This window comes from Choristoneura fumiferana, chromosome 27 (genome assembly GCF_025370935.1).
Source record: "Choristoneura fumiferana chromosome 27, NRCan_CFum_1, whole genome shotgun sequence".
Lineage (NCBI taxonomy): Eukaryota > Metazoa > Arthropoda > Insecta > Lepidoptera > Tortricidae > Choristoneura > Choristoneura fumiferana.
This window is the reverse complement of record NC_133498.1, coordinates 8,138,108-8,149,520: the sequence shown is the minus strand read 5'-3', so window position 1 is coordinate 8,149,520 and position 11,413 is coordinate 8,138,108. Positions and strand designations below refer to the sequence as shown.

Below are 11,413 nucleotides of genomic sequence, written 5' to 3'. Positions count from 1 at the left end.
TAGATAGCGAGACATATTAGAGCTCAGCTCACTGATATTATAAATCCATACTTAATATTATAAATGCGAAAGTGAGTGTTTGTATGTATTTTTTCATTCATTTCAGTCATTCTCCTTTTGTACTATCAGTTCTTTTACGTGCGTCCGCTGTAATTGAGGAACCAAACCACGAATTTTAAATGAATTGGCACTCTTACCGACATCTGTCGTCGTATGTAGAAATATACTAATTAACGAAGAAAGTTGCATAGTATGGCGACTGATTATTCATACTAATCCATACTAATATTATAAATGCAAGTGTGTGTGTTTTGTAATTACTGAGTACCAGGAAACGGACCGAATTCCATCTAAATCGGTTAAGCAATTGAGACGTGGACAAGGTAACAAACAACCAAAAAGACTTACAAACTCATATTGCTATTCTATTTATACTTTTGCCAAGGAAATCAAAGTGAAATTGATTACTAAAAAAGGTTCCATCCCGGTGGGCACTACGAAATTCGAAGTTAGTATCGTACCGTCCCTCTCACTCTCGTATTAGATAATATTAGCGTGAGCGGGACGGCAAGATACGAAGTTCGAATTTTGCACTTCGTAGTACGTTACGTACATAATGAATCAGTTTATTCCACTGTACCTGTTCAAAGTACTACTTGGTACAGTCAAGGGCAAAGATATCGACACGGCCAAAGTTGCAAAAATATGTATACGCGACTCTATGCACTTAACATTACGGGCGTGTATACATATTTTTGCAACTTTGGCCGTGACGATATTTTTGCCCTTGACTGTACTAAGTACTACAAACTTGGTAGTTCTTGTTAACCCCCGGCGCAAAAAAGGGGTCTTATACGTTTAACGCCAATACGTCTGCTTGTTGCATTGCATTTCTCAAACAGATGGACCGAACTCAATGCAGTTCTTTCACGCGAAAGCGAGTTTCATGCTGCACTTACTGTATTTAGCTGTTTCATCAAAATCAGTTCTACCGTTTTTGAGAAATTGAACTCTGAAATAACAATGTCAAGGGTTTTTAATTGTCTTAGTTGGTTACGTTATTTTTTGACGTTTCATAATAAAATAAAAAAAAACCTTGTCTTTATATACATTTATTGACTACACAATTCCATAAATTTGATAAACTATGTACTAACCATGCAACAACTACCGCCTAAACATCTTATAAAATACATTATATTTAATACTCCTTAACGCAACGTAGCGACTGAACAGGCACTTCCGTAAGGCACACAATAACCGTTAAAAATATGTACAATATAATTATAATACTTTGAATTTCATATAATTTTGGAATTATATCGGAGAGAGCTTCAATTATGTGAAATTCATGGTACATAAAACAGTTATTAAATTATAAACACATTTCTTTAACGCATTCGCTACTGGTTTGTCAAAGTAGTCTCTTGACGCACCGCAAACGCCCATGTGCGTTCAGATACCTGTAACATTTTGTCAGCGGCACCGGACCAGTCACGAAACGCACACCCGCGTTGCCGGCAGTAAAAGCGTTAACAATGAGTTTTTTAAACCTGTTTTGGGCTCACTAGCCTATATTATAAATATTATAATGCACGAAAATATTTCATCGTTTTTTATACCCTGAGAAAGCGCCCAGAGGGCAGCGAAATATATATTTTACATTAAATTATACATAATATAACATGCTATTACATAGCTTCTTACAATTTATATGTTTAACAAAACTAGAGTATATGAAATAATTAAAGCTAGACAATATTATCCAACCGCCATACTAGAAGACTTCAATTAAATTTAATAGATCCTTTAGCTGCACCATTATCAAATTTTTATATGAAAAAATAGTAACTTATATTAGTTAATTTAATTGACATCTCATGGTACGTCGGTAACATAAATAAAAAAAAATAGCTTAAAAAACTAACTCTCTGTAGTTTTGCACAAAACTTGTACTGAATCCAGGACAAATCGGCCGCTTACTTTCTCAACCTCGTATCGACCAAAATTGTATACAACAAATCAACACTTATTACACTTAACATAAAGATGATTGTAAAGCAATGTGGCAAGCCAGATACGAGGTTAAGAAAGTAAGCGGCCGAATCGAAATATCAATTGTTTAGTTTTGTATGTATACATATCACCCAAATAATTGTTTTGGTTAACGATTTATTTCTTTGGATCAACCAACTATTTCCGGAGATATATTTCGATTAGAATGAGTGTTTTCACAGAGGCAAAATATCGCTAGATGGCGTTAGAATCGGTGAGGGCCGTTTGACGTTTGCTTGCGATTGGCTCATTTAGTTAACCAATCACGAGCAAACGGCCCTCACGATACTAACGCCATCTAGCGATATTTCGCCTCTGTGAAAACCCTCATTGATTAGATGGACAGAGACCTGGTAAAATTTCAAAAGCACCAGTGTCTCTCTGTCAACAAGTATTTCGGTCGTTAATTTCGTTTATGACGAGCACTTTTGCCAACGGTACTTTACAATGAGGGCTATCGCGTGTGAATTCGCCACTAGAGGCGCTAGTGTAGCGTGAGGTCTCCGAAATGTCTAATCTCATAGTTTTTGGGTGAGCTACGCGGGTTTATTTATAATTAGAATAATTTTGTGAATATTTTGCAATATCTGAAATTAATTATGGCAAATATGCGTTCCGGGGCAATGAATGTCTGTGTTTTGAGACAGTTTTGTTTTTCGGAAACCTTTGTCCTCCCTTTTTTCCGAACAAAACGGGGACTATGCAACACTGTGGCATGCTCGATATTTTTATGGTACGGTTTTAAGGTGTATTAAATATGATTTTAATCTAAACTTTGTTTTCACGCCCGTAATAATAGACTTTGAAAGCCATACTTAAAAACCTCACGCAACAGTGCGCCATCTAGCGAGACAAAAAACGATACCCTCATTGCATTGTTATCGGATATCGATACATGTGCAGTCAGCTGCGGAGAAAGCTGACCCCCTACGATATATCTGACGAAGGCGATTAAACATATCGAAACATGAACTCTAGTACCTTAGTAATAGAGTGCATGTGACAATATTCTTGACCACATTGGCCGCTCCGAAATAAATCCCGAAGTCTGATGGCGACTGTACCGCAGTGGTCACGTCTCTCTGCCCATGTATGGTCACGAGCGTTAATTTGAGACCCATTTCGTCAAAAAATCATTTGAATTGGCATTGATCACTTTTTTACAATGTGGTCTAGTTCCCAAACCATTTCGAGGAATAGGTTTATTAAATCATTTTTAAAACTTTAGTAAATAAATACTAATTGATCGTGTGCATAGTTGCAAAATAACGTTTAACCTTTGTTACACTTTCATCGTAAATAAACGTTATATAACTAAACCCTAATCCTAACACTGCCAGGTGACAGAAGACAATACGTTTTATTAAATAATTGCGACGGGGAAAGATAAACGTAGTCTTTAACGCCATGGCATCTATGTTTAGCTATAATTCCGGTAACTTCTTAATAAGATAATAAATTTAAAACGCAATTAAAACCAAAACCCTTCAAATAGGTGTCTTAAATTCGCCTATTTTATGAAAAACATATATAAAAATAAACATTGTTTGTTTTGAGACCAATGCCAATTGTCACAATGACAGATATTCGATCTTATGTGGGTCCCAAATGTTCATTATGAGCCATACAATACTGAGTGCGGTAAAAAAAAAAGTTGTTTGAATACAACGGACATAATACAAGCGGGCTGAATAGACAAGCTTACTTCTTATTTAGTGGAAGATGGGCAATAAGTTTCTAATTCACTACAAATCTCTCTAGCATCATCATCACATAGTAAATGTAAACACTTGATACCTTAAGGTAGAGCGTATTTTAATTAATAACATAATTAATAGACATTGCACAATAGCGTTTTAAACTAAACTATAGACAACTTAATCTATCAAATAATATCAAAGTGTCAGTAAGACACAATACAAATCATCTCATCTCATTCTAAATCCATGTTAAAACAGTACACATGATGTAATTTCAATTCTTTTTTAGGGTTCCGCACCTTGATTGGCAAAAACGGAACCCTTATGGGACCTTGTCCGTTTGTCTGTCAAGACCCTTTTCTCAAGGAACGCTGCTGAACCTTTTACGTCAACGTAATGGCAGATTTTTTTTTCAATCTGTTTTCTACTGAGAACTCACACGCAGAATAATTAAGATTGAGATTGGTTCAGTGTAAATAAAGCACAAGACCCAGAATGACGATGAAATGGGTTCGATTAGCACCAATTTAATTCCTCTGTTGCTTTATTCATGTCAGTTCGTCATTTTGTCACTTTGCCGATTTGGGACAAAACAATTTCGTCACATAAGCAATTTCATTTTTTTTTTGCCATGTTGTCACGAATGTTTTGTCTCTTACATTCACCTCTCGGTATAGAAATTTAATGCGAAGGTAAGTCAATCGTCAAATCCGGGCCTTCGTTCATCAGAACGATTAAAAAATAGGAAGTACAACGAGCGCGCGGACTGAGTGGCTACTGCGAAATTCGAAGTTCGTATCGTACCGTCCCTCTCATTCTCGTATTAAATAATATTAGCGTGAGCGGGACAGCATGACACGAAGTTCGAATTGTACACATCGTAGTGCAGGGCCTGATCGCCAGCGGGCAGCGTGGCTGGTAGCAGGGCGGCGAGCGAGTTCCGTCCATTGCTCCAGCGTCCAGAGGCCTTATTGTATAACACTTGGAATCACTAACGTTTTCATCACTTCTTTTTGTCACGTGGTATAGGACGTGTAGAAAGAGATGGTGAATGCGATTGCGAACGTCAGTGCGTTAGACAGTACGGCCTCCGTTCGATCTCATTAGCGACTCTGTTACTACTGGATCTGAATGACATTACCACATCCAGTGCCAAGAATACAACAGTTGTGTCCTCGGTTCGTAGACAGTTTTCTCTACAACCGCTAGTAGTGTCATTGCAGTGATTATGGTCATTATGCTAGTATGGATACGCCGCGGGATCGCAGGCTAATTTTTGCTAGAAAACAAAAAATATTTCTATCTTATTATATTATATCAATAGCAATTACAAATGAATGCTTAAAATAAACTTTTTTTTCTACTGAACAAAGTTCATCATAACATACATAATATTTTAATGAATTATTATTATTATTATGCTAAAACATCAGTACAGATTTAGTGAATAATGTTGTGCCATCGTATTTTGTCGGAAAGTTCGTATTTATCTTGCTATCTCAACTAGCATACTGAAGATTATTGAGAAAGCAAGATAAAAACGAACTTATCCGACAAAACACGATGAAAAAACATTCCATTTGAATATTATTTATTTTACTAAATCATGATTATTAATATTAATAAATCTGTAGGATAATAGTAGAATTACAATATCGTTGGGTAACAACCAGAAGTCACTAATTACTACTTAAAAGTCAAGAGGGATAAACAAACTTATGCATAGCATCGTAAGGTTAATATTCTACTATTTTTTTTAGCTGTTAGTGTCTTTTGGTTGTCACGTGACGATATTGTTCTTTCCCAACAATCAGTACCGCGGACTCATCGGCGTATCCATACTAACACTTCGTCCCGACCGGCTGACCCCCGTCACTTGTCGGTGCCGCAGAGCAGCAGGGCGTCGTCGACGCGTTGCAGACGGTACGTAGAGTTGTCGGGTAAATGACGCACCAGTTCGTCCGTCAGACGGACGCGCGCGCCGTTCGGACCGGACACTAGTACAGTCTCGCATTCCTGTGGACAATAGCGTACCAATGATCATTGAAGTGTTAAGCGGCAATTACACTAAGTCATTCGCCGCATGCTGCATGAGGCTACAAGTGTAAAGAACATCCATACTTAATATTATAAATGCGAAAGTGTGTCTGTATGTTTTTGTGTTTGTCCGTCTTACACGCCGTAACGGAGCGACGGATCGACGTGATTTTTGACATAGAGTTTATTGGCCCGAGAGTGGCATAGGCTACTCAGCGCGCGATAACCGAATACCACGCGGGCGGAGTCGCGGGCAAAAGCTAGTGGTAGTATAAGACGAACTTCGCCGCCTAAGTAGTTTGAAACAAGTTCGCCGACCGCGTTAGGTAATCGCCGCTTTACATTGAAAACGTAAACGCCAGCGAGAGTGAAAATTAAGCGTCAGTGTGGTAGCGATTTATGCGGTTCACATTCATACCCATTTACTATACTTTACCGCGCGTACGTAATCTGGATGATGATGATGATGATGGGTGGGTATGGGTACGTATTAAGTTATCAAGTAGTTAACTATTCTTTAACTCTATTTTTAATAAGCGTTTACACGTTTGCATCAGTCAAGTTCTTTAGTTAGTCCGAGATGGACGACCAACAGTCTTCTGACCACTTCGAGATTTTCAAAAAATATCTTGTTCTTCTCTCTTCCACAAACGCAATAACTTACGAACGCGACAGCTCCACCAAACTTATACACTTAACTAATTTTTAACTAAATCGTGCCTGTCCAAACGTGTCAAGTGATTATTCACGCCCACCGACTTAACCGAAAAATAGACGAAATCCTATTTTACTTGTACTTTTATTACTAAATTAATTGTTTACACGCTTTTAAAGTCGCTTAAATTTAAGTTAAAATTTAGTTAACTATCTATCTATTAAACCAAGATACTAAAGTGACAGTATAAAATGTCAAATGCAAAAATAATGTAACCTGCATAATACGAATAGTGCTGCTCTCTGATTTCGGTTTTCGACATAATTCGTAATAATCGATTAAACATAATATCTAATGGAAACAAAAATAAAATGAAAGCATTCAATATCTAACTTTCCATAAGCATTGAGCTTTTAGGCAGAACTTGATTAGAATCAAAATGAAATTTAAACATCAACATCTACAAAAAGTCAAAATATCTCCTAAACGGTGGCATTTTCATTAGACCCATTTTTTTTAGAATGTCTTAAGTGCTCAACGTGTGTTAGTACTTCACAGATCCGTTCAAATCTTAACATTTTATACGTATAACATACGTACTTACCGAAACTTTTCGGTGATTACCGGTTGTGGCACATCACTATTTATGAGATGTAAAAAACAGGTAACACATGAAACGTCATTTTAGTATCTTGGTTTAATAAACAGAGTATACTTGATATGATTACTTAATATGAATAATACGAATGTTTGTTCTCGCGTCTTGGATGTTTAATATGTATTTTAGAATGTATTTGTCTATATAAGTATATTTATTCGTTGCCTAGTATCCATAGTACAAGCTTTGCTTGTTTGGGACTAGGTAAATTGGTGTCAAGTGTCCCAAGATATTTATTTATTATTTAATACGTGTGAACCAGTCTTGTGCCAGTTGTAAGCGCATACCTTGAGGGCGGGTCCGAGGGCGGGGGCGGGTCCGTTTGCGCGGTGCAGCGCCTGCAGTTTGGCGAGCAGCTCGTGCGCGCGGCACGAGTGCAGGTACAGCGCGGAGTACACGCCGCCGCCCGAGCTCACGTACACGGTCAGACGCGGTTCGATGCGTCTGTCAAAAAACAAACGGTTCAGATCTCCACCTATAAAGACCGGAATGTTATTTTCATCATACTTGCGAGGACAAGACACATTTTTTTGCTTTGCTCGTATTATTTAGAAAGAAAAGAAAGAAAGAAAATACATTTATTCACAACACAAGACAACAATATTATTAGGTACAAAAAAACAAACGGACACTGGCTCAGCATAATGCTGAAGCGTTAAAAACACCCCAGCGCTGATTGTCAGCCAGCACCGTTGGCAACCCGCGGACCGGTATAAAGACATACTACACACCATTAACTACATAAGACTACATAAATAAATAGGATAATTTGTAAACTATAAAACTAATATTTCTAGAATTTTACTCGAATTGCGGCCATGTTATTGACAATTTTTGTTAAAATAATACGTTTTGTGTTACAAATTAAAAGAAAAAAAAACATTGACTCCTTAATGCCCTCAGTCTTCAACTTTGGGCTTCTAATACTCTCGTTCGTAAATCCTTATTTATCGCCCTTAAAACACAATGTACAAACGTGAAATTTCACATTACTATAGAAATGTTCCTGTACCTCATTGAAAATGATTACAGCACCTTCACCTTCACCTTCCTAAATCTTTTCAAGGTACTAGAGGACGTCACCATCATCAACATCGTCAATACTTGATTTGACGACCGGTATTTGTTCTCGGGTCTTGGATGTTTAATATGTATTTAAGTATGTATTTATCTTATCTATATAAGTATGTCTGTCCGTTGCCATCCATAGTACAAGCTTTGCTTAGTTTGGGACTAGGTCAATTGGTGTCAATTATGTCCCATGTTATTTATTATTTATTTATTACTCACTTGGCATGCAGGGCGTTGAATAGTCGTATGCCGTCGGCGAGACCGCAGATTTGTATGATGTCGTCGCGGGAGAGCCTGCAACGTAATAAGAGAAGGCTTGTATACTACGTGGGCGACCAAGCTATATATGTCATGTCGGTATATATGTTCCACTTATTATGGCACAGGGCTCTCAGAATGAGCGTTGGGCCGTTGGGCCGTAGTTCCCGTGCGGACCCTGTGCCGGTAGGGAGCTTAACACACACAGATCATTAAAATTCTTCGCAGATTTGTACAGTAAGTAAGGCAGTCGGGTTTTTGCTTTTTTTATCCCTCGCACAAAGAGGTTTACTTCAGGATCCCCGATCAGAGTTAACTTATTTATTTATACATTTCGATGTTTATTTATTTTTTTCTTCTAATGTATCTTTCTGTGTATAAAATATGTGTTTGGAAGCATTTGAAATGTGTTCCTGGCGAAGAATGGATAAAATTAGTTGAACAGAAAAAGTCACCAATGAAGAGGGTTTGGAAAGAGAGGATGAGAAGAGAACATTAATGGAAACAATAGAGAATCGCAGAGGAAAACTGATCGGTCATCTTATCCGAAATGATGAGTCCATAAATATCATCTTGCTGTGGATTTGACTATAAAAAGCAAATAAAGGAGAAGGTAGCCGTCATGTCGTATAAGGAGGTTAAGGAGGCAGCTTTGAGTAGAGAGCCTTCATCGGCTGCACCGCCGACAAGAGTAACTCTTAAATAAGATGAAGAAATGTTTCCCTTTCTCTCTCTCTCTATCTGTCCGTCTCTCTCTTACCTGAGCAGGTCGGCGCCGGAGAAGTTGGCGAAGGTGGGAGCGTGCTGCGCGAAGCGGTTGCGCGCCAGCCACGCCTGCGTCTCCGGGCCGCCGGCCTCCTTCGACAGACCGCAGTTCTGCACCAACCAATAACAGAATAAATATTTTATTACCCGACTGCGATAAAGGAGGGTTATTTTAATAGTGTGGCATACATTTGAAATATGCTTATAACATATATAATATGTCGGCGGCCGATCGTAAAATCCGCCAGATCACGAAATTCCAAGGCATATCATGAAACGCCGCCATTTCATAATTTGGCTGGTTTAGGCAGATCATGAAATTCCTAGGCATATCATGAAACGCCGCCATATCGGTCCTGGCACATCGCCGGCCGCTGCCGCGCTACGCTCGCTTCGCTTGCTCGGCTCGTGCGTTGTGGTCACAATTCATACTAACAACTCCTCGCTTCGCTCGTCAAACCTAAATTTTGTTTTTCGGCATATCACGACGTGCCCGGTGAGTTAGGAATATCGACGAATGCGTTGCCCTAATCGATCTGTCGTATTGTTTTTCAGGCACACCGTGATATGCCTGGCCAATTTTTTGGCACGATATGCCTAGGAATTTAGTGATCTGGCGGATTTTACGATCGGCCGCCGACATATATAAAGTTACAGAATACAAAAACAACAACGATGCATGCTAAATGTCACATATTAGATATAGGTATATAAAAAGTTGATAACGTAAATAGGTATTTGCTTGCAAGTGTTATTTTATTTTGCTAAATTAACCGCATTGATAATAAGTAGTTGGATAATATCGATAAAAAGCGGTGCTCTCTCCCTACAATCTGTCAATAGCCGCACTCAAAATTCCGAGCCCTACTCATAAATATGTCATGATTCTATAGGTATTAATACTCTTTGGTCATGATCCGTCATGGCGACAAAATATAAAGAGAACTGACGTTGTCATGGCGGTTTCTTTACGGTGTGCGCTAGTGTCGCCCCCTGCGCAGAGCTTAGCCTAATATGCCGTATCGATTGATCCCTTCACATCTCCTCTCCGCTACGCTCATCACCGCCTCAGTAGAGCCGCAAAATCATCTTAAAAACTTGCTAGCACAACATGGAGTGGTTAGTTATGACGCCCCTTAGACCTGCTTGATTTTTTGTCTCACCTTATCCGGGTCCTCGGCGGCCTGCGGCAGGTCCGGCAAGATGGCGCCCGGCGACTGGCACGGCGATGTCGTCACTGACATCTCTGTGCCACTGCGGACAACATAGCATTATAGCAACACCGTCTGCGTATCGTACGTTAGACAAGCCACAAGAATAGGGGGGCAGGAATCAATGAACTTAACGCAATAGGCTAGACGACTAAAAAAACTCTTTAGTCCGTCAGTTAGATAATTAAAAAATATTGTGCACGTATTTCTTCTTTTGTTTGACAAACACAGTTTCAAATAAAGTCACTATATGGTACGATTTTTTTTAAACCTAATAGTGACTTCACAAGCCCCCACTCCGGAAGTTTGATGATCTATACCTTTGTCGATTTTTAATAATTTGATAAACCAAAAAATACGTGTCCCATATTTTTCCATAATGTAACTGTCGGACTAAATAGAATGATATATTTTATCCCAACCCAGTCGTCATCCCTATTCGGTATTGTAAAACGTTACGATGCGTTAGGAGCCCGTTCCCACTTGTCGGGTGTCGGATGTCAGTTATTTCTATTGAAAATCGTGTCGGGCAAGTGTGAATAGCTTCCATACCGGGTGTGGCTTTGTAGCGTGACAGGCGACGTCAGTTGGGTTCTAGGATGGCGTACATTGAATTTACGATTAAGTTTGTTAGAAAAAAAAAAAAGTTTTGATTTTAACTAAGTGGGACCATGATGATCCAATTACAGGTGATCTATAGAGCTTCTATTTTTAATATTATCCCCGGTTCTGGGCCACACACTGTATTAAAATGTTCTCCCACTGGAACATCCGGTTAAAATCTGGGGCCGACATCCGACAAGTGGGAATCAGCTCTTACAGAGGATTTCGACCACGCGTTACGTATTAAGTCAGAGCCGGATTAAGTCAGCGCGGGGTCTGTAGCAAATTTTATCACGGGGCCCGTGATTTGCTTCAAGTTTATAGTATAAGTAAATTATTAGTCGATCATTTTGATACCATCTCTTTCTTTGACGGCGGTTTCGTGTTGGTTTCATGGTGG

General features: G+C 38.9%; 1 protein-coding gene across 4 annotated transcripts in view; it reads right to left on the bottom strand.

Moving 5' to 3' along the window:
* Window positions 1-1,096: 1,096 nt before the first annotated feature.
* Window positions 1,097-11,413, bottom strand: part of gem (transcription factor CP2 like gemini) — a 68,816-nt gene continuing 58,499 nt past the window's right edge. For all 4 annotated transcript variants that reach the window (XM_074108489.1, XM_074108490.1, XM_074108491.1 and 1 more), the window contains 5 exons: window positions 10,363-10,453; window positions 9,195-9,310; window positions 8,396-8,470; window positions 7,393-7,549; window positions 1,097-5,771 (listed from right to left, as the gene is read on the bottom strand). In XM_074108489.1, coding sequence (XP_073964590.1) covers window positions 5,628-5,771; window positions 7,393-7,549; window positions 8,396-8,470; window positions 9,195-9,310; window positions 10,363-10,453 — 583 coding nt within the window. In that variant the 3' untranslated portion in view covers window positions 1,097-5,627. The remainder of the gene's footprint in view (window positions 5,772-7,392; window positions 7,550-8,395; window positions 8,471-9,194; window positions 9,311-10,362; window positions 10,454-11,413) is intronic.